Source organism: Calypte anna, chromosome 1 (assembly GCF_003957555.1).
Source record: "Calypte anna isolate BGI_N300 chromosome 1, bCalAnn1_v1.p, whole genome shotgun sequence".
Taxonomy (NCBI): Eukaryota; Metazoa; Chordata; class Aves; order Apodiformes; family Trochilidae; genus Calypte; species Calypte anna.
This window is the reverse complement of record NC_044244.1, coordinates 36,254,391-36,277,077: the sequence shown is the minus strand read 5'-3', so window position 1 is coordinate 36,277,077 and position 22,687 is coordinate 36,254,391. Positions and strand designations below refer to the sequence as shown.

At 39.3% G+C, this 22,687-nt stretch overlaps 1 protein-coding gene across 1 annotated transcript in view; it reads left to right on the top strand.

Annotated features, from left to right (window-relative positions):
* Nucleotides 1-22,687, top strand: part of ANO2 (anoctamin 2) — a 154,925-nt gene that overhangs the window by 4,000 nt on the left and 128,238 nt on the right. Inside the window, exons 2-3 of the mRNA XM_030459281.1 lie at nucleotides 4,594-4,778; nucleotides 7,626-8,018. Coding sequence (XP_030315141.1) covers nucleotides 4,594-4,778; nucleotides 7,626-8,018 — 578 coding nt within the window. The remainder of the gene's footprint in view (nucleotides 1-4,593; nucleotides 4,779-7,625; nucleotides 8,019-22,687) is intronic.

Sequence of the window (22,687 nt, the reverse complement as noted above, 5' to 3'; positions counted from 1 at the left end):
AACACAATAGTTTAGGTTTGGCCTCACCAGTGCTTGAATACAAGGGGACAACAGCACTTGCTGTGCTGCTGACCACACTATTTCTGATACAAACCAGAATGCTGATGCTTTTCTTACTTACCTGGGTGCACTGCTGTCTCATATTTAGCCAGCTGTAGACAAATACTCCAAGTCTTTCTCTGCCAGGAAGTTTTCCAGCCTCTCTTCCCCAGTCCTGTGGTGCTGCATGGGGTTACTGTGACCCAAGTGTGAGATCCAGCACTTAGTCTTGCTTAATTTCACAGAAGTGGCCTCTGCCCATTGGTCCAGCCTGTCCAGATGCTTCTGCTGAGCATTCCTACCCTTAGGCAGATCAACACTTCCATCCAACTTGGTGTCATCTGCAAACATACTGAGGGTATATTTGGTCCCCTCATTAAGACCATTGATTAAAATATTAATAGAACTGTCCCCAGTACAGAGTGAACACCACTAGTGACCATCCTCCAACAGGATTTAACTCTGTTCACCACAACTCTTTGGACCCATCCACCCAAGCCAAGCCTGTTTCTCCAAAAGAATGCTGTGGGAAACTGTGCCAAAGGCTTTACTAAAGTCTAGGTAGACAACATCCACAGCCTTCCCCCTATTCACTGAGCAAGTCCTCTTGTCATGGAAGGAGATCAGGTTAGTCATGCAGAACCTCTTTTTCCTAAACCCATGCTGACTGGGCCTGATTACCTCATTGTCCTGCATCTTGCATGATGGCCTTCAGGATGCTCTCCTTGGCACCAAGATCAGACAAAAATGCCTGTGGTTCCCTAGATACTCCTTCCAGCCCTTCATGTAGATGGGCATCACAATTGCTAACCTCTAGTTAACTGTTTTGCCAGGAGCTCTAATAGATGATGGAAAGTGGCTTGGTGAGCACTTCTTCCAGATTCCTAGGTACCTTTGGGCAGATCCCCTATGGCCCCATAGTCTTGTGTGTGTCTAAGTTGTGTAGCAGATTGCTGAACCCTCAGATTATGGGGGCTTTGTTGGAGACCTGTATCCTTGTCTCCTGGGGGAAGCTGGGGATGATGTCTGGGGAACAACTGCACTGACTGCTAAAGGGTAAGGGAAAGAAGGCCTTATTTAAAAATTGACTGGAGGGATGTCTCCCAGGCTATTTTTATAGAATGAGTGTAATTCTTGAACATTTCCTTTCAACGTTGAATTCAAGATTTATTCTACTTCTGTTCTCTGGGGATTTATATACACACACACATATCATAGAATCATAGAATGGTTTTGAGTTGGAAGGGACCTTGAAGATCTATACCAAAGCTACGCATGTGTGAATGCATAAAAATTTTTATATATATATGCACATACATATACACACACAGCTTGTTTCTATTGATATTAATTCCTCTAGAATATTTACAGAATGAGAACATGTAAGGCCAGATGTTGTAAAAGCTTGCAGGGTAGAATGAGGTCAGGCAGCATCTGAAGCAGAAGCCCCTGAGGCGCCACGGTACCACAAGCAAGTGCTGTCAAACATGGAACTCATTCAGAACAAAACATTTCGATTCAGTTAATTTGATTTGGGAAGATGAAAAGCTTTTGGGAGCACAGGAGTCTTTCAGATACAGATATGGAGATTGCGTTTACAGCAAAAATCTTATTCTGACTGGGAATCCCTGGCTGTCTCACTGCTTACCAGTATTAACCTCAAGTTCGTGACACAGTTTCTGAAAGCTGGGAGGTACAATGGAAGTGAAATAGTTTTAGTACAAATGAACTGCAGATTTTTTCCTAGGCCCAGTTAAAAGGACTGGGAAGTAAAGAGGTCTTTATTTGACTGTACGAAGGTCTTGTGAGATATCCCAGGATTAGACTGCAAATACTGGGGAAATGGTGTGTGTAGGCTTTGGGAATGAAACCCTCACTAATTATTTTCCTTGGAGTTTCCCTTGTGGCATCATTATGTGCTTCATTAAAGTAAACCAAGTGTGAATCTCCTTGAGAGATCAGAAAAGGAAAACTGGTTAGTCAATCTGTGATACTGTTCATGTGCTGCAGGACATTAATAAATTATTGATAAAAAACATAAGAATAATTTAAGGGTCAGGACACCCCTTTCTAAATATTTCCTTTGCCATTTTATTGGTTCCTCTCTTAGCACACGTTTTTGACCAAGTACATTCAACATGTGTAGAGGGCATAGATCAGCAGTAAGAAATAATGTCTGCCTTAAACTCTTAGGAAAAAAAAGAGAAAGGATTCAGTTTAATAAGGGGGAAGTATGACTTCCAGCTTAAAAAAGAAAAATCAAAAAAGGAAATAAAAATTTAAACAAAGAAAAAGCAAAACAAAGTCTTGCTATTACCATCTAGAAGAACAGATCCTTTTAGATTTTCCTTGAATTATTTGAAGATGATATTCACTGCATAACTCTGTAGATTTTCTTCATAGAGACACCTGCCTCTGTAATCTGTCTTTTGAGATGCAATTTAGGGTATTTCTGCCACTTGCTGTTTATATCAATAATGCAGGAGAAACGCTCTTCAGTTACATGAAGAACAAGAGACAGCTGTTTCTGCCTTTTTTCCTTGTCTCCATCATCATGAGGATGGTGTCAGAGAAACTTCTCAAGTTACTACCCAGCTCTTTCTTGTGGCAGAGAAGGGTGAAATCACTTGTAACATTGCAGAACATTTCATAAGGCAGTTCCTTCTAGATTGGAAAGGTACTACACTATGCTGCTGAAGCTTCTCATTTCCTTAGGCAGGAGGTGAAAGTGGGGGAAGAGAACTTCAGTGTCACCAGGACTGCCTGGTAGGAAGACAAGAAGAGACACTACAAGTGTGTGTAGTGTCTCCCTGAATACACAGAAGCTGATGAATATTCCAGTTATTTTTTTCTTGAGGAAGACAGAAGTGTTGATAGGAGAGGCATGGTATAATCTTCTCTAAGAAACTATGGGTAAAGATGAATCAATCTCATTTTAGTTATGGCACCACTAGTGGGGCAAAGAGTATGAAGCATTTCAAACTTATGTCACTAGAGTTTCTGTACCCATTACTTTTTATCATTGTGTAGGTCTGACTTTCTGCATTTCCTATTTGTGACCAAGCACTCATATATACTGTTTTTGCTGTACTTTATGCTATGGCAGGTATGTAGCCAACCAATGGTGATGGTGGTGATCAGGGGTGGCATGTAACTGCCCACTGTCCCAGTCCCTCTATTATGCTGCATTGTCACCATATCATTTTTCAGTACAAGAGACAGGGATCATTTCTAAAACTTAAGGGTTCAAGATATTAGTCCCGCAAACCAAAACATGTATCCATAAAGTTAGATGCACTTTGTGAGAATTTCACACCATTACATGCCTAAAAGTTAAGAGTTCTTAGTGAAGAGTTAGCCAGAAGTTTGGCTCTGTACCTGACCCTACTAAATTGGATCTCATCACACTAGAACTGCAACACAGTCAATTTCAGGCCTAGTGATAACCCGTAGACAAATGTGACTAAGATTGTTTTTGTCGATTTGGCTTCCATCTGGCAGGAATGCTGCACCCAGAGAACTCCAGTGCCATCACTTCAGTGTGATCATGTCCAGGAGGGTGCTTGGCTGGCTGCAAAACACAGACATTCCAGCTCCTCACCTCCCAAGTGAAGTGCAAGAGCACAAATGCTATTGACCAACCAGAATAGTGTTACTCTGTTACGATCCGAGTTATTATTTATATTTTGATTGCGATGAAAAACGTGTGAATTTTATGAAAATAACAAGGCTTTAGATTTTAAACAAGTTACAAAGATTTATTTTAAACGGGGAAAACCAGTTTTGCTAGCAGAAAGCCTTTGCATAAATTAGTCACCTTGAAAAGAGAGTCATTAAGGTAAAAGGAAAAAAACAAAGAGATTTTGTCACCCTCCGCCGGCCCTTGTCTCAGGCTGTAGTTGTTTGTGAAGGATCCGTGGCTTCTGCCGCTTTTCCGTTCCTCCGCTGTGTCTGCCTCGTAGCTGGAAACCGAAGTGCTGAGAGAAGGGGGTGTCTAGAAGAAGCTGCTGCTTTTTCCTTTTTTCCTAGGGTTTTTTTATACCCCAAAAGAAAGAGGGGTCCCTTTATTGCATAAGTCTCTGATACATACAGAATTCCAGACTTCCCGGAGATGAGTCATCCTTATCTTTTTGTCTTTTGGTGTCTTGCTACTTTGATTGTTTTTGGTCTCCACCATGCACCAGAAGGCGACCTGATAAGCAATCTTATCTTTTAGGTGTCTGTCAGGCATACATTGAGGTAAACACATGTTAATTGCAAGCAGGAAGACAGAAGAAAAAAAAAAAAGTGATTCAAGAGACATATTTTGTATTTTCAATTCCACGTGTATACATCATACTCTTAATGCAGTGTTGTAGCACTGTTGCCCCTTCCCCAGCAATTCACACAGGTGTGAACCTGCTGTTCCTCTGCAACTGTGTGCAGCCCTCCCCACTTACTGAAGCACAAAATCTGAAGCTGAATAGTGTGTATTAACTGCAGTATTCCCAATTCCTTTAGGAAATGACCTGCATAAAACATGCTTTATATAACAATACTTATGTCTTATTCCAGACTTCCCTCTAGCCTCATCACGTTCAACTCTGAATGGACAGAAGATAGCACAACCATCAAGGATCTCTTTCTCAGCATACAACAGCAAATGCCTCACAGTTCCTCAAAACAGGACTTCTGTACCCAGCACCAGGATCAATGGAGCTTTTGAAGTACCACGCTGCACAGAGCCCTTCAGCAGTTCTGTAAGTGGGATTTTATGTTCATTAACTTCCCCCTAATGCCTTTGAGATGAAGAAGGAACTTCAAGCAGGGTCAGCAGAGCAACTTGCACTTCTCTGTGTTAAGCAAATCCACTGTACTGGGAAAAGTTAAGTGATTCTACAGCCTTAGATGATTCAGTAGGCTCTATTAAGGCACAGCAAGAACTAATTGCTACTGTACTAGTCTAACCAAGCTCTTCTTAATTATTCATTTTTAGCCAAAATCCTTCAGAGGAGGAATAGGGAGGTTGCTATTACACCTAGTGTAGGAAAATATCTGCAGGCTGATGACTAAATTGGTTCTCTCTGTGCAAACCCTGGACAAGCATGTGCCCAGGCATTGGTGTGGGCTGGACTGGAAGGTGGAAGCACAATGTGGCTGTGGTCTTCAGAGCAGAGCTGTTAGAGGAGATCCTTCTTGGGATATGTTTGTAGTGATACATTGATAGGTGACTAGAACAAAATTTTCATGAAATGTAAATCCTACCTTCCTGTAGGTTTATTGCTTGGTGTGCTGGCTACTTGTTTTGGAAATGTCAAGAAGCAATGAATGCAAGACTGAAGATGGTAATTTAAATTGCTGATTCTGACTTTTACAATGTCTGTGAGAGGGGAGGAGAGAGAGATCTTGACAGTTCCTTCAGTGATCAGGAAATCGCCACGTATTTTTGTTCCTCCCTATTAAGGCCATCCTGTGCCAGGATGTCACATGGTGAGGAAATCAGTGGAAATCTAGGTCCAGAAAATGTTTTTTACTGAATTCTGTGGGAATTTTGATTAGTTTTTTTTGTGCAACAGACACCCATAATAATGGGAATGGTACTTTGCTGCCAAGAGTGAAGAAAAAAGTAAGAGAGAGGTAGGGAGAACCTTGATCTATCTCCTCATCCTTTTATTCTGTGTAACTCCAGCAACATCAAATGTTGCTATGGTGCTCTCTCAGGTGGCTGGGATGTAGCAGCTGGCTGCACACAGGCAGTAAACAGGAAACCTCTTGGTGACTTTTTGCATTCTCCTTGTTTGCTCTTGTGTGTTTCGTCTGTGCTCCTCATTTCTGCCCATGCTCACCAGTAAGGAAGGGGAGGATTCTTGGAGCTCATCTTCCCTAGGGCCACCTAATGTGCTGTGTTATGCCAGTGACCTGGTGGTGGTGATATCATTACTTCTGCACTATATAGCTTGAAAGTATCTGGAAAGGAGACTAGAAATCTGCAACGTGTTTTTCTTCACTGTGGCAGAGATGGATCAAGGAGGTTTGCATGGACTGCCTGTGAGTACTACACGAAAATGTATCTAACTAGGAAGTGGGGAATTGCAGTAAAATGCTGTCTCCCAAGCAGTTTTATATTCTGCCAGATGGTAGAGCTGAGTGTAGGTTTAAATATGCCTAACGGGACTATATGTACACTTTACACATAAAATGTGTGGTAAGTGTAATGTGAAGAACAGATTATATGGTGATAATTTCGTGAGAGAATGAAGGATGTAGCATACATGTGAAACCAATATGTATTTATTTATGCAGTGACTGAAAGCTACTTTGTGGGATACTAAGAGATGCAAAACAATATAAAACTAGAATCTGGGAGGTGTTCAGGTGTATAATAAGATTCAGATTCATATAATACCTTCAATAATTTGTCTTGTGTTACCAAATGAGAAAAGCACCATACAGCATGCTTGGATAACTTTGCTTTCAGGACTAACATTGCATGTAATGGAAGGGGAGATGAGGAGAGAAAGAAATCTGTAACTGGTATGTGTCAAGCTTTTGCTTGTATATTCATCCCTAAAGGTTTAGAATCAGGTTATGGGCTGATTGCTTTGGATAAGATTGACCCTTCTTGTTTGCTTGTATCTCAGTCACTGGAGAGGCTGGTGTGATGCTAATGAATGACACTGTAGAGAAGCATTTTAAGTAGCATCATTAAGCTGAAAAATGGTGATTTGTAACAGTTTTGGAAAACACATGCACTAGCTTAGTGAACAAGAAATGAAAGTGAATGTGTCCCACTTGCTGTCAGGGTTCAGCATGTGTGCCACACAGAATTGCTGTCCAGGCTGGGGCATAATGATGAGGCATTATAACATACTGGAGCAGCTTCACCCTTGAAGAGTTTGGAGAACAGAGGTAAGAGAGACAGGGACGGCCTGAGGGCGTGATTGAGTGCAACACAGGCAATTTGGATGATTTTAGTCATTGATTTCCATTTACACCATTACTAGTCAGTCACAGTATTTTCAAAATATGTGAGAATGCAAGGCAGCTAGTGTTGTAAATCATCCATGGGACATACCCACTCTAATCCCAAGTATTTCCCAGAGCTTTTCTGTCCAGTCCTACCCCTTCTGCTCCTGTACCACACTGAGGATATTTGTCTTGTTCTAGCTCAGATCACTTTCATCAAACAGTTTTTTGCTTCCTTCCTCTGCCCAGCTTTGCTCCAAAACACATCGTTTCCCATATCCCAGTTTGTAACATGATCCTCCATCCAGTTTCAAACATAGGTGTCTTCTCCTGTATGGTCTGTGTATGTGCAGGACAGAGAGACAGGGTTGGTGTGTGCCTCTGTACCTGCCCACCAGGTATGTATCCCATGCATTGGGATAACATCACTATCTTCAGCCACTTTTTTTTTTTTTTTTTTTTATGGTTGGAGGAGCTCAACTTGACTTAATCTGGTCTGCAGAGTGCATGTTTGAAGGTCAGGCTGATCTCACATTTTGACTATGCAGCTTAAGGTGTTTCTGTGGAGGCAGACCCCAGGCTTGCCTTCTGGGTCTTTTTGGCTTTCTTGTTCATGAGACTCATGTGTTTCTCTCTCACAGATTATAAACAATTACGTGGACAGGACACAAGGAGAGGCTGTGGACAAGGCATCCCCAAGTGGCATGCATTTCAGGGACAGCAAGAGAAAGGTTGATTATGTGTTAGCCTACCACTACCGAAAACGCCTTCCTCGGCACCCACCTGGTGTGGGCTCCCCTGAGCCGACTCGCAGATCTCTTTCCTTGGCCCTGGTTTCCAATGGAGGGACTGGGAAGGGCCGTGCTGAGCTGCAGGGACAGGATGGTGGCCAGCATGCCCTGCAGGAGAGGCCGGGGCTGGAGGTGATTGATCTCAGCCCATTGGATGCCCTGGAGGAGGAGAAGCAACTGCAGCGGGAAGAATATGAACGCAACCTGATGGAAGCCGGGCTGGAGATAGAGAAAGACCCTGAGGTAAGAGTGGGAGATTTGCTCCTTGTGCACAGCACCAGGTGTCCCAATGGGTAATGGCCACTTGGGTGGCAGAAGTGGCTATGTGAACAACATAACCATATCTGGGCCATGCTAACGGGGCATCTGGCAGTGATTGGGTTCATGGCTGCTCATTCTCCCTCCTGGCTGGGAGGCCAGGAGCTCAGTTGTGGCCTTGCTTTAGGGTCCACCCTGGGCTTCCTTCTTTTCTGCCCTGCATTCATGTTGTTGGAGAGGCAAATCACACCCATGTCATCTCTCAGCACTACGTGCCACTTCCCTTCTGACACAGCCTCACTGACTTCCTCACTGTCACTTCTTCAGCTGCAGCAAAATGTAGGATGCCCTGCAGGTATGTCTCATGGTCAGCTTGAGGAACTCATCCTGAGGACAGCTTGTTGCTGCTGAGTAGTACTGAACATCCCTGGGTCAAATGACGCCATCACAGCAGCCTCTGATTAGGGATCTACAGAAATATGTTGTGCCAGTTATTTTATACATGCCTAAGATATGGTGTGAATCCAAGAAAATGATGGAAGTGTTTCCAATGTTGCTCGATTCTTACTGCCTGGGAAGAAAAAAAAATGTTTATTTTTGCTTAATGCAATAGTGATTGAGTAGTGATTTGAATCTTACTTCAGTAGAAAATATATTTCTTTATCTAAATGTTCTTATGGCATGAAATGGACACACTTCTCTTACCAAAAAAAAAAAAAAAAGAAAAAACCTTACATTTTAAAATACTTAAAATGAAGAAAGACTCTTAAGTATTTTGCTGGTATATAATGTGCTTGTTAAGAGATTTTGCATTTCCTCAGAATAACTCAGTGATTTTCAGTGTGACTCAGCTTTTTTTTTTCTCAGCCATGCATAAATTTTGTCATTTTCTTCATTCTACCAATGAAATGAATAGGACAACCTCCCAGACCTTAATATATTTATTCTCACCTCATGTGCCTCATGTTGGATAGTGATATGGTCTTATCAGCTGGGAGCTGTGTTAAGGTTGTTTGCCTGCAGCCAATCAGTAAACTGAGCATAGGTCTTCCAAATCCCATGCTGATGCACTGAGCACTGGCCTATACCTCCAGACCTCTTTGAAAGCCATGTATATTTATGCCTGTTGAGAGGAACTCCCAACTGGCTTCTACTTTTAGGTGTTCTGTTGTTTTTACACCAAATTTAAGAAACTTAGAGCTTCTTTTCTGAGGTGCTGAGAACTGGCAGCTCATATTGCTTTCAGTGCAACCAGTCAACACTTCCAAAATGTGGACCAAATTGCAGATTGCATCTGAAACTTTGAGTTTAGCTCACTTGGCATAGCATATGCACCTTAAATCACTGACAGGAATAGAAAGAAATAGAAAGACCTTTTGACCCTTAATATTTTCCTTGCTCATTTTACTGAATTGCAGGTGGCTACAGGTAATATTTCATTGCATGGCCTGGCTAAGCCATTCTTCCACTGAACAGAAAAAAAGTGATCTCAGATCCTGATTCTTTTATGCTAAGTGTTGAGGTTAGGGTTCAATACTGCTAACACATGACTATCTTACTGCTATGATTTTTTTATAACCAAATTGCATAAGCCCCATGAGAACAACTGCTTTTTGGAGGGCTTCTTTCAGTTCTGAATTTCATCAGAATGTGAAAAGTCTAGCAGGAGATTTGGATTTGATTATTCAACTCATTACTTACCCAGCTGGATCCAAATTCTGGTTAAGATCTCTTCCAAGTGATGATGTGTGCTCTTAAATAATATATAAAGTAATAAATGATGTAATAGAGAGCCAATCAAGAAAATTTTTTCTTTCATGGCTTTCCTTCTGAGTAGGAAAATTTTTTTCCTAGATCAAATGGAATGTTCTGAGGAAATTATTTGGTGATCAGTTCTTTTATAGGAAAAAGGAATTTGATTCTGAAAATTGTAAAAAATACAGTCCCATCACTCCTCTATCCGTATATGTGTATGTAGTCACTCCTGCCCCCCAACACCCACAATGTCTAATTGAAAGAAGAAAGGATTTTTCTTCAGTATCTCCTGAGAAACTAGAAGGGACTATCTATTATCCTTTTCCTTCCTTTCCTTTCCTTTCCTTTTCCTTTTCCAAGATTTGTGGCTTTAAAATCCTCTTCTTTTTCTCAGTTTTCTGGCTTTTTTTTTTTTTGTTTTTTTTTTCTCCCTGTTAATTAACTCCTGTTAGTTAACCCATGTTAAAAAATGCAGAAGCTGCTGTCTGCTCCATGTTGTCTTGCTGTGAATTTCACAGAACATGCTGATCAGGCACATGAAAAGGGTTCAGCTGGCCTTGTATAGTGATTAAAATTGTACATTAAGCCAATATGAAAACAACTTCTGATTTTATTCCTGGGAAAATCCGTGTCTATTGTTTCATTAAACTCAGAACCTAGGGTAGGTGTAGACTGGATATTAGGAAGAAGTTCTTCAGTATGAGAGTGATGAGACTCTGGAATAGACTTCCCAGAGAATGTGCAGATCCCCCCTCCCTGGAAGTGTTCTAAGCCAGGTTGGATGAAGCTTTTGGCAACCTTGTTTCCATGAGAGAGGCCCCTACCCATGGCAGGGACATTGGAGTAGATGATCTCTAAGGTGCCTTCCAACCTAATCTATGATGCTCTGATTAACCTCAGAATCTTAATCACAACATGCTGTATATTTGCTGTATAATACAGTGGACTTTCAACTACTACATTTTTAGTGGCTGATGCTGATTAGACATGCTTGGGTGGTGGGGTTTTTTTGGTTCAGTGCTAGCATAGTAAGTGGATCTTTTTCATATAGGATTATTGGAACTTGAGACATATTATCTAATAAATATCTCACTCGCGCCATGTTGTCTGCATCAGGTCCTAAGAGGAGTCTGATCTCTTGCTCATAGGGCTGGCTGCAAAGGTAACTCAAAAACGTCCTCCCTAATGCAGCTCCTGTATGAGGGATTGTACTTTTGGACCCTTCTTGGTTTATCTATCTTAGGTTACCTGCTTATGGTCATGCAAAGAAAAATATTCATTTAAGAACGAACAGGTTATCCTCAACACAATCTTGTTCCTGAAACCTTATCAGTTTCCACTTGAAGCTGTAGCAACATAAAGGAAGATGGCAAAAGGGCAATTGCCATATCTGTGGCCTTTGCTGAATGTCTTGGCACTTTCCTTTCTAGGTGGCTGATAGTAACTGTAGAGCTAAAAATTATCTTTGGTAAGGCCTATGTAGGTCTGGTTCTTGTGCAAACAAATAAACAAAAATAATCTCAACTGCTCCTCATCCCTTAAAAAAAAAAAAAAAAGAAAAAGGAAAAAGAAGGCATTAGGCCATTGTACTCTTTCTTACTGATATTGTAGGAGTCAGGAAGGATATATTCACTGAGTAATACAGCTGAATCAGTATTTAATTACTTCTAAGGGCCTTCTTGTGGCTGAACAGTTGCTTAATCTATGATCTTGGTTAACCCTGCTTTGTAGACTGTAAGCTTGATTAACCTAAATGAACTAAGAACATCATCTTTTGCATTGGTGTACTCACAGTTGTTCTAGAAATTGCTTTTCTGGGCTAGAACTCTTTAGATGTCAGGAAGTTAAAATTTAGGAACACAGAATAGCATTATGACCATTTAAATATATTTCTACAACTGTCTTTCTGACAGTGGAAATTTCCATCAAGTGAATATGGTTAACATGCAATGTTAATATGGTTCTTATAGGGACAAAGGTAATTTTTGTTTTTTATTTTATTATATTTTGTTATTTTTATTTTTTATTTTCAATTCATTGTGTAAAAGAACAGAGTCAAGAAAATAAAAGATCTATAATTTGTGTGTGGAGAGGGGAGTACTAATCCTTTTTGAATATGTGGAAAATAGACAAGATTATGGTCTGTCTCTGAATCAATACAATTATTATTTGTGAATTAAGGATTTTGTTACTAATTTTCAACATTGTTATAACTTTCGATCATTTATTATTGCTCTCCCCCTGAGAAGCTTTGTTCTCTTTTAATATAACTGTCTTGATTATTTTGCTTTCCATTTTTTAAACCAAGATAATATTTTATATATCTGAGACAAAATGCACGATGAAGTGAATGGGTATGAAGTTGAATCCTACATCTTTTTCCTCTCTAGTTGATAGAGTACCCATGATGATGGGTGGTCATAATAAGATGTGACAACTTTTTATCAGTTATGGATCAGTTATTGCCTAAGGACTAATACAGACCCCACTAACCAAGAACCTGTGAACACTTCCTCTAATCTGCATGGTGTTAAGGATTTGCAGGATTTTCTTCCTCTGCTTCAGCGTAACAGTAAAATTCATTTTCCAAGGTGTCCATGCCAGAACCCAGATTCTTTGGCACGTCTTTGTAAACTATTAAGGAGTGGCAGAGGGCCACATTTACCCCTGTGAGCTCACTGCCAAAGCCATGACAATCATCTCCAAATAAACCCTTTTTAGCACTAGTGGCTCAGTATCATGGAATTCACAAAGAATTGCTTGAGATAGGGCCACCTTAGGAGTACCCTCAAATATTCCATTTTGCTTCCCAGGAAGAGCAACAAATACCATTGACAATGCAGGCAGCTGTTGGGCTTGATTTTATTTTATTTTTAATTTTTATTTTAATTATATATTTTATTTTATTTTTATTTTAATTATATTTCTATTTTAATTTTATTTTATTTTAATTTTATTTTTATTTTAATTTTATTTATTTTATTTTTTATTTTATTTTATTTTTATTTATTTTATTTTATTTTTCTGTTTGTTCCTGGGGAAACAGATTGCTGTGTTTTATCTAATACAGAGACAAGTAGGCCACTTAAAGTTGGGTTGTACTGCTGCTTTATTTCCTGCAAATGCAACATGTGATATATTCATTAGAATTATGTATGGCAAAGCATAATAGGAGTAGAATAACCAGACACTGGAGATGCAGCTCGGCGTTCTGTCAAAGCAGGATAATTTTCAGTCACGTTGGAAATGAAAGGTACTTTGCTAAATATCATTTAGGAGACAAAAATTATTTTTTTATATAAAAATTGCAAAACAAAGTGTAAGTTGCTCTCCAAGAGGCTTGTCTAACTTGAATTTTAGAGGTAGTGTAGTTTTAAGGATGTCTCATTAAACTCTGTTGGCTATATTTGAGGCAGAGAAGTCCTTAAGGTCCCCAGTGTATCAGCTTACGCAGCACTGTTGATAACACTGCTATTAATGAGGGTGGTTGTGACTGCATTTTTCTGCTTGATATTCCAGGGCATATTTTTAAATTTTTTGTGGAAAAAAACCCAAACAAAACAACCCAAACAAACCTAAGAAGTAAAAGATGCAATCAGACCAATCAGACCCCTTCCCCAAGCCCAAATGACCTCCACTCCCAAACCAACCCTCCAGCCCCATACCTCAACCTGAACACGAACCAGTGGAAAGCTCATAGTGCTGTAGTTGGATTTTATCTATGGGATTAGATTGCACTGTGTCACAGTAGGATGCTTCCAACTTGCCAGAGGGAGAAGGCTTTATCTTTTATCTTCTGTCAGCTGTAAAGGTCAAGAGTAGTCAAACTGATATGATGTTAATTTATTCAGTGCAGAGGGGCTTTTTCTTTCTCTGTCTCCTTCTATCCCCGCTTCTAGCTAAGGACATTTCTGTTGAGCAGTGCCATCAATGTTCTTGCTCTGTGAGTTGATTTCTTGTATCTGCTATATTCCTTAACATCACATTTATGTCCTGTGTAGCTTATTTTAATGTTAATATTTTCATTGAAAAAAAGTGGAATTCCAGTGGCCAGGAGTAGACCTTGCTTTTGGGTAGACCTTGGTTTTGGCTTTCCTTGGTAAAGCACTTTTTCACATAAAATATTTCAATTTTTTGTTGAAAGGTTATGGATATAATTTAATGTGGTAGTAATTAAAAGTCTGGAAAGGGTATATTTTTTCCAAAAATCTATCAATTTGGCTTGCAGATAGATCCAAGGAGAGCATTTCATGCCCTTCGCATATATGAGACATCTTGCAGGAACTCGATGTGTCTGTTACCATTGTCTCAGAATGTTCACACACACTGAAAATGCAAAAGAAAGCTTAAGAGCAGCTAACATTAATTTTAAAAGGAGAGGGAAATTTAATATGAGACCAAGACCTTTATCCATGTTAGTCAATGTCTTCTGAAGCCATTGAGAATGCATACAGAGTATATTTTGGAAGCAGACTTGGGGTCTTTAGTGCTCTAAGCCTGGACTTTGTACTTCATTCTAGCTTAGTGCAGCACTTGGAACAAGGCAATACTTCTTTGGGGGCCTCTTAGTATACCAATTATATAAATATTTGATGGTTATTTTTCAGCAACTCTAGTTACAGAAGCATTCATTAGCTAAAACATGTTCTGCTGCTGTATGTTACTTATATGGGGCTGAAATGTAATACAAAGCTATTATAAAATTAAAGTTGAACAGGAAAGGCAAGGTTTTCAGTGGTAGGGAAGCAGACGTGATGAAAATATTGGCAAGTTGATTAACTATTTAAGAAGAAATTATGTCTCCCTATTACAGAGGGTTTTGGAGTATCCCCATGGGAATTAGGTGTGGTTCAATTAGTATTAAAATAATGATCTGTGATGACAGATGGATAGGTAGAATGGCTGTGCTGTCAACACTGAACAGTTCATGCTATGAATCCTGTTTTTTAACAATTGGGTTGTGACTTGAATAGATGAATGAGCAGACAGATTCACTTTGTGTAATTTAATTAACATCCAGACACTTAATGCTTATCTATTAGATACCTTAGTCAAAATGGCTTCCAAGGGATTTAGAGAAAATTGGAGAGATGTACAAAAATGGACCTTTATGTTACCAATAACATTTATAGACCTCTTGAACCAGCAATGCTAAATCTCATGAATTAGCTGCAGGTTGAGAAATGAAGGCATCAATACCACGAATTTCAGACTTGCCTGGTGGAAATGGGAAATAACATCCTAATTTGTGTGTCCATTTCACGGTGTCCTGTGTTGAGTTCTGTCACCTGCTGGAGGAACTACTTGCATTTCTACAAACAGCTAGACAAATAAGAACCCCACAGAAATGGCTTATAAATGTTTGCCAAGGCACTGCAAGGAGAGAGCTGGACACTTGTAGGATAGAGGATGAAAAATAAGAAAATCGGCTGCTTGGCTTGTTCACAGATGAATTCAGGAAAACAGTTTTTGATTATCACTGGCCTTGTTTGCAGCAGGAATTTTAATCTGCTAATTAAATCCATGGAGACAGTTTGATGAGCAATAGAGGAAGCCCTGAGGGATGCTGCACTGCACTGATGATGCTGAAGTAGCCCATGTGCCTCCAGGAGAAACTTGGAGGCTGAAGTAGTGATAATTTCTGTAAGCTGTTTGGGCCAGTGCAGATTGCAGAGTAGTCTAATGAAAATAAAGCAGTAAAATATGAGAGAATTTTGGGATTTGGGGCCAGAGATTTTATTTTCTGACCTTTTCAAGGACAGAAGTCATGCTGCTGTGAGAAATCAGCTCTTACAGGTGCTGGGTGATGACTGTCCAAACTGCAGAACCTGCTACCTGCTCATCTGAACATTCTTTGGCAGAAGAAACCCTGATTTTCAGAGATTCTTTTTAAGGGGAAATTGGACTTACTTTGCTTTTCTGTCTCTAGGCAGCTGCCTACTTTGTCTATTGCAGTAAATGGTCCTACAGATATTTCTGATATCAAAGGAGTGATCACTTCCATATTTTTGCTGATTTGGTAGTTCCTGTATGATTTTGTTATTTTTTGGAGACATTTATTCTTAGTCATAATTTTCCATTTCATGCAAGGGAAAGCAGGGAGGTCTGCCTATAACTCCTTTATGTAAGTGAAAGATGTTGAGAATTCTGCCTGGGAATGGATGCAACACCAGATATGTCCTTGTTTTTAATATGTTGCTGTTATTCATATATACATTCATTTATGTACTGGTTTATGTTGTTCTAAAAGATCTGAGATAAGATGGTGCCTCTCTGTTTTGGCTTTGTGCTTTTTAGCCTGTATGGAAGCAGATTAAAAGACATTCTCTGTTTCAGAAACCAAAAATAAGAAACAATGACAGCAATGAGAGAAAATTGATTTTGCTTATGCTGATGGATAAAATAGGGAGTAGGAATTGTTCTTGATTCACTTCTTTTTCTATGAAAAATAAGAGCAGGGCACATCTTCCAGTGAGCAGAAAAGCATTCTCTGCCAGAGCCAGGAAGAGGAAACCAGAGGTATCATTGCCTTCTCATCATAGAGCAGCTGCAAGTGAAGCAGAGAGTGGTTTAGAAAGGGATATTCCAACTCTTCTATTTCTGTTTTGGTCTCTAATACATCTGGCTATAGAAAAGCCTTCACAGACAAGATCTCCTGGATTGTCATTGTAAACCTCAGTCCCAGTCCAGTTAGTTTTTCCTCGGCTCACAAATCACAGCAAAAACCAGTTCACTTTTATGGAAGTGACAATGAGTACTCTTGAATGGTTTAGCTGGATGTGAAGATAGAGAAGGAGTTACAAAACAAAACTTGAAATTCGGAGAGAAAGAGAGATATAAATTAAATAGAATAGAGACATCTGAATTGAGAATATGAGATTATTCTTGTATGAGTGAGATATGAATTGAAAATAAAGAATATGAATTAAATATTAATAGAGAATAATAATAAAAAAAAAACCTGCAAAAATATGAAAGGTCAAGACAAATTCTCTCAACCAACCAACAGTACAGTGGCACCTGTGACAAAGGAGTTCCATAAGGTGGCATCTCAGATTTGGGACAGGATTTCAGCAGAGAAAAGGATGGAGGGTATCTGACCGTACAACTTAGTCTTTGAAGGATAGGATTGTTTTATGGGAAAAAAAAAACCTGTTTGTATATATGTGGATTGAGGGGGTTGAATTTGCTGTCCTTTAACAGATCCAGGGAAAGGTAGTGTAAATAATGACTCAGGCTTGTGGGATTCTTTTCCTACCTGTTGGACTCTTATGTCTTCTTTCTTTACTGGTGACACTAATGGCTGTGTGTGTCTGCTCAAATTTAAGTAATTAGAGCATCCTTTACTTGTGACATTGTGACTAGGCAAGCAAACATATTTCTCCAGGAAGAGAGCCACTATAGGGAAGGTATTATTCCCTTCCAGACGCACAATGAGACATTTTATGGAGTGTAGATTTTAAAATTTTATGTCATATATGAGATCAAGGCATTTGGAATGAAAAATGGATTAATATTCAAGCTGTTAAGCATGTACAGTGGAATGATCTTTCTATGGAAAAAAAATCAATTTTCCCTTAGAAATCAGGAAAACCTCTGGGGTTATCTAGAATGTCTGTAGCTATGAATGGATTTGAAGAGTGACACTGAGAGCACATGAGTTTTTGAAGGCCTGACATACTTTACTTCAATATGAGTGAATACATTTGATGGTACCTTACCAGCCATTTCTGACTACTGTTTCTAATTTCAAAAATGTTGAGCATCAAGTTGCTGTTATCAATGGAAAGTGTTGGTTGTACAGTACTTGAGAATGCTGCAGCATTCTAAAAATAGAAAATGTTTCTAAAAATAGTTTTAAAAAGCTGTCTTATCAATCTGGTAATAGTTACATTTATGTTTTCTATGTTTTGGAACAGATAGAAAATATTAAATATATTGGTGTATTTATAGCCATCCTGATGGCACCTGAATGGTCACAGTGCATATGATGCGTTCAGGCAACCACTCACAGAAGTTCCTCTTTCTCTTTCACAAGGACCTGGTAGATCTGTGTAGATGAAGGCAGGGATCTTGTGGTTCTACAAGAATCAAGGTCATTTCTCATTCTGCAGTGTGGTCTGGGCTAGGTACCATGGCTGACTGTCCCTCAAAGGGACTTGGCTTCATAAATATTTAACCTACCAGAGACTGGGACTTATACAGGATAAAAGGCCTTCAGCTACACTTTAGATTGGTTGTCTGTATAAATCATGGTTCTTCTAATGTCTACATCCTGAAAAAAAGGAAACATGATACATAAACCATATAGAAGACTGTAATCCAGACTATTTTCAGCTATAGAAATAACCTTGCAGATACTGTTAGGTCTTCTAAATCGTAGGACAAAGCAAGTCATTTAAAGATGCCTTACATACTTGCTTCTGTTTTTCCAGATCAGAAATTACTTTATCCTGAAGAAAACAACAATGAAACAAATTCTGGCAGAGTGGCATCAAGCTGCACAATTTCCATTAATGCTAATGAGAGTTAGGTGACTAAATCCCCATGCACAACATGGAAAATTTCCCCTTTACTTATCTATTACCCTTTAACTTATTTTTTGTTATGCTTTGAAACCCATTTTAAACTCCACTGCAGGTTCTGTAGGTCATATTTAGTTTTTCTGGATTTTTGTATAATTGTTTCTATCCCTTTCTCACTTTTCTCCTCTGCAGTTATCCTCACTCCTTTGTAAACTGTAAAGCCCTGACACCTATCTTGAAAATCTCTGTTGTTCCTGCTTTTTTTTTCAGCTTTCTTATTCCACACTTCATTTTACAGACTATGGATAATAATTCTTTGCTTTCCTCTTTACATTTATAAATGTTCAACTCTCACTGAACCCTGCTAGGTAAGACAAAGTAGCATCCTAAAGATCATGTACCAATGGAAGTTTATTGGAAGGTTACTGCATCCTTTCCTTGCCCACATTCTGGGTAGTGGAACCTAGGAAAATTGGTAAGATATTATGTAGTTGTACTTTAAGGCTTTTGCAGGACAGATCAAATTACTTCAGTGCCTTGTGCCTCTGGCAAACCTGGTTGCTTGTCACAGGTCTCTGTGAGTTCACTGGATAATGTTTACTCCCTGCCTCCAGGGGTACCACTCAGCTTTCACGAGTCAGCACATGGTAAGGGCTTCACCTCACCAGTGTTTGACCTTCTCACCTCTCTCTGGCCTCAGGTATTCACTGCTCTACCTTCACACCAGCCTTCTGCAGGACTGCTTGCCTTTATAGGATTCACCATTGCCCTTTATAGGATTCTCCATTCTGTCTGTGATGCTCTTGTATCTTCTTCTATGGCTTCAGCAATCCTTCCACTCCTCAGTATGACTGTATATCTTTGGATTGTGTGAAGCCAGTCCTTCACCCTTCCCTTCTGTCCATGTTACAATTTGTCCCAGGCCTACATGAAGTCATACAGCCCAAGACATCTGCTCCTCTGTGAAAATTTAGGCACTGCTACATAAATCAAGGCTTCGTACTTCATAACTCCCTATCTCTCAAAGACTTCTCTGCAAAGTTTTATTTCTCCTGCATCCTCTCCTGTTTTGAAGTAACACTATGCTTAAGAAACTTCTCACTCAAAGCTGGCAAAGCTTGGCTTCACTTGGGTACCAAAGTTTGCTCATTAGAGTACTTACTTTTCAGCTGCTCTGTTGCAGGAGGCATTTGAGAGCACCATGGTAACATGCAAGTCACAGCTTACACCACAAGGGATCCCAGTTTGTTTTTCACCTGCAAGCCATGGTTCACAAGTGACTCTCCTGGAAAGTATTTGTTGGTTTCGGGGCTTTGTGTCACATCTGGCCACCAGCTGGCAAGTCTCTTCACAGAAAAGTCAGCACAAAGAATGTTTTTAAATGCTGCAAGAGACAGCTGTAAATTGTTAATTTCCAGGTCTTCATAATGCTCTACTAGCAGTATCAGACTTACTCCCTAGTAGGACAAAACCCACATATCAGGAAACCTCGGGGATTATGTTATCAAACACAATTCATCTTAGTGTTAAAAAGTAGGTGTAGTTTATAATAGAGTGAATGGTAACTCTCACAATACCGGTATTGCTATTCTGTAGTAATGTACTGTGTAATTCTTGTAATTAATTCTCAATTTCCATCATAAAAGATGTAAATTTCACTATAAAGTAAAACCAATTTTGTTATTGTGGTGTAATTTTAAATACCATGGGGGGTCGTGGAGTCTCCTTCACTGGAGACATTCAAAACCCGTCTGGACACGTTCCTATGCGAAGTGCTCTAATTGGCCCTGCTCTGGCAGGGGGGGTTGGACTAGATGATCTTTCGAGGTCCCTTCCAACCCCAAGGATTCTATGATTCTATGATTCTATGATTCCTTTACTTGTATGCATCAGTGGTAATTATCAAAGACAATAATTTGCATATAATTATGGAGCACTCCAGTGTAATTAAAATCACAAAAATAAGTGTAATCAAGGAACTACAAGTCAAAAGTTGGAACCCAAGTCCAAAAAGTGAGGCAGTGAGCATCTTTTTTCTACCCAGACCCTTGAAAACAGATGGAAAGATGGAAGAAATGCAGAAGCAAAAGGCTGTTTCCTTAGTACAAACCAAAGTGCTCGTTCAATTAGAAACAGGACAGGGAAAATTCATATTGCCTATGATTCTATGAATACTCTCCTTATCTAAGGCGAGTTCCTGTATTCGGATACTTGCTCATATAATCAGCATAAAGGGGTAGAAACCTTTGAAGGACCAAGTTGATCCTGGATCTCAGCTGCCTGATCAACCCCATCACATCATTCAGAAGAATGGCAGGAACTTCAGCAGCTGATATTGCCTCCTGCTTTTGGTCCCCTAAAATAGTAGCTCTTGTCCTGTGAAGACACTTTTAGGCTGAAAATGTGGGAAAATTCATACCTGTATCTTTCTCCTTGTCACTTTCAGAACTGCTGTGAAATGTCAGACTTTTAGAAGGCATAAACTTAAAGTCAATATTACTCTGATGTTATATACATCAAGACAAAGACAGGAATAAAACATAACTAGCCAAAAGCTATCATGGGCCTGCAGGTAACAGTGGGAGTTATTCTGTAGTAATGTATCCTGTACCTGTGTTTCCTGGCATATTGTCTGTGTTCCTTATGGTTTCAGTTTCCATTTTTCATGTCTTTTATTGTTGAACAGAAAACAACAGAAAAGTGGAGGTGACAATTATGTGAACTAGTTCTTTTCTTTGGCAAAAGGTTTTTTAGATGTATGAAAGCATTCATGCAAAGTGGAACCAGAATGAAAAAAAGGAAGTTGTCTCTCAGCAGCATGTCTCTTAATCTTTATGGTTAATTCTCACAACAAAAATTGCTTCCTATGGCTTCTGTTCTTCATAAAACATTTTCTTAACCCATACACCCTCTGTGCTTCTTCAGATTTTCTTCCTCTCAGTGAATTTGTCTTTCTTCTGCCACTTGTCCATAGCAGTAGCAGCTGTATTGAGTATACATTCCTTTTTATAAATTATAAAACTTCAAGTTTTAATAATAAAATAAATATGAATTAAATTTTATAGTTATTAAATGTTGCTTACTCACCTTATTTGTTCATTTGGTGGGAAAAGGTGCGCTTCTCCTATAAATTTAAAATTATTTTTCCCTAAAAAGTTGGCTTTGGAAAATATATAATGATAAGACATTGATATATTCATTTTAACTACAGAAAGTCAAAGTGTACCAGAGTGAGATTTTAATAGGAGATACATTTAAGATTTATCATAAGTATTTGGGGATTCATACCTGTTCAATGTTTATTTTGAGGGAAAAATCCTCAAATTTCAGAAAAACACAATGCTTCATCCTTTTTTTCATCCTTCTATTGACTGTAATTTTTGTCTAAAAATGGTGTTTCGAGAGGAGATTTTCCCAGGTGTTATTCAAAACCAGATCCTAAAAAAAAAAAAAAAAAAAAAAAAAAAAGAAAGAAAATCAAACAGAAAATTAAAAACTGGACATTAAATTTGATTCAAACAAAAGTTTTCTTCCTTGTTGTTGCTCTCATTTTTGCAAGCATCCTGAAGGCACAGGGCAGGCTGATTTGAGTCAGGGATTCAGTGAATCTGCCCTCTTCTTTCTTGCCCTGAGCAATGTGTCTTGCACATTCCTCTGCCTTGCAGTTCTGCCAGGAGTTGATGGATCCAGTTGAAAATTAACTGCTCTTTAAAACTAGGGTTTAGTTTTCAGGGAACTGATCTGGCTAAAGGAACTCACTATCCAGTTCTATAAAATGTGACCACTGGCTCAAGAGGGTGGAGGAGTGGATGTGTGGCCACATGACTAGGGATAGGGAGGAATTTGGGACCACTTCTTCTGTAACACCAGGCCTGAATTAATGTGAAATGGCATCCTACCAACTGCCTGCACGAGGTGTGAGCCTGCTAGATGAGGTGCTCAGATGGATCACAGGGATGGATGCCTTAGGGAATAACAAAGAGTGATGCTTCTGCTCAGGACTCATTCTCAGAGCTACTCTGTATTTGCATCTTGCTCTGTGGGAAGCCCAAATGCTGCTTTTTCCTTTGGTGGGGTCAGAGAGGAGGTGGTTTGAATGCCAAGGCTCTCAGGAGGGTCAAAGTTCAAGCAGAGGTTTCTAATTTGGGTATATATATATATGAAATTGTGTGTATGTATGCTATTCATGTATATATATTTATATCTCTACTAATGAGTGGACTTAAGGGGAGTTAAGGCACTTTTCAGACTTTCAGAGTTATATAAACTTGAGTATGTATGTTTGTGCTTTTAGTCAAAAGGAAGCACTGCAATTAGTTGTGCTTCTTTTTTGTAAACCATCTCTATAAATATTTGAAAAGAGCTAACACATGT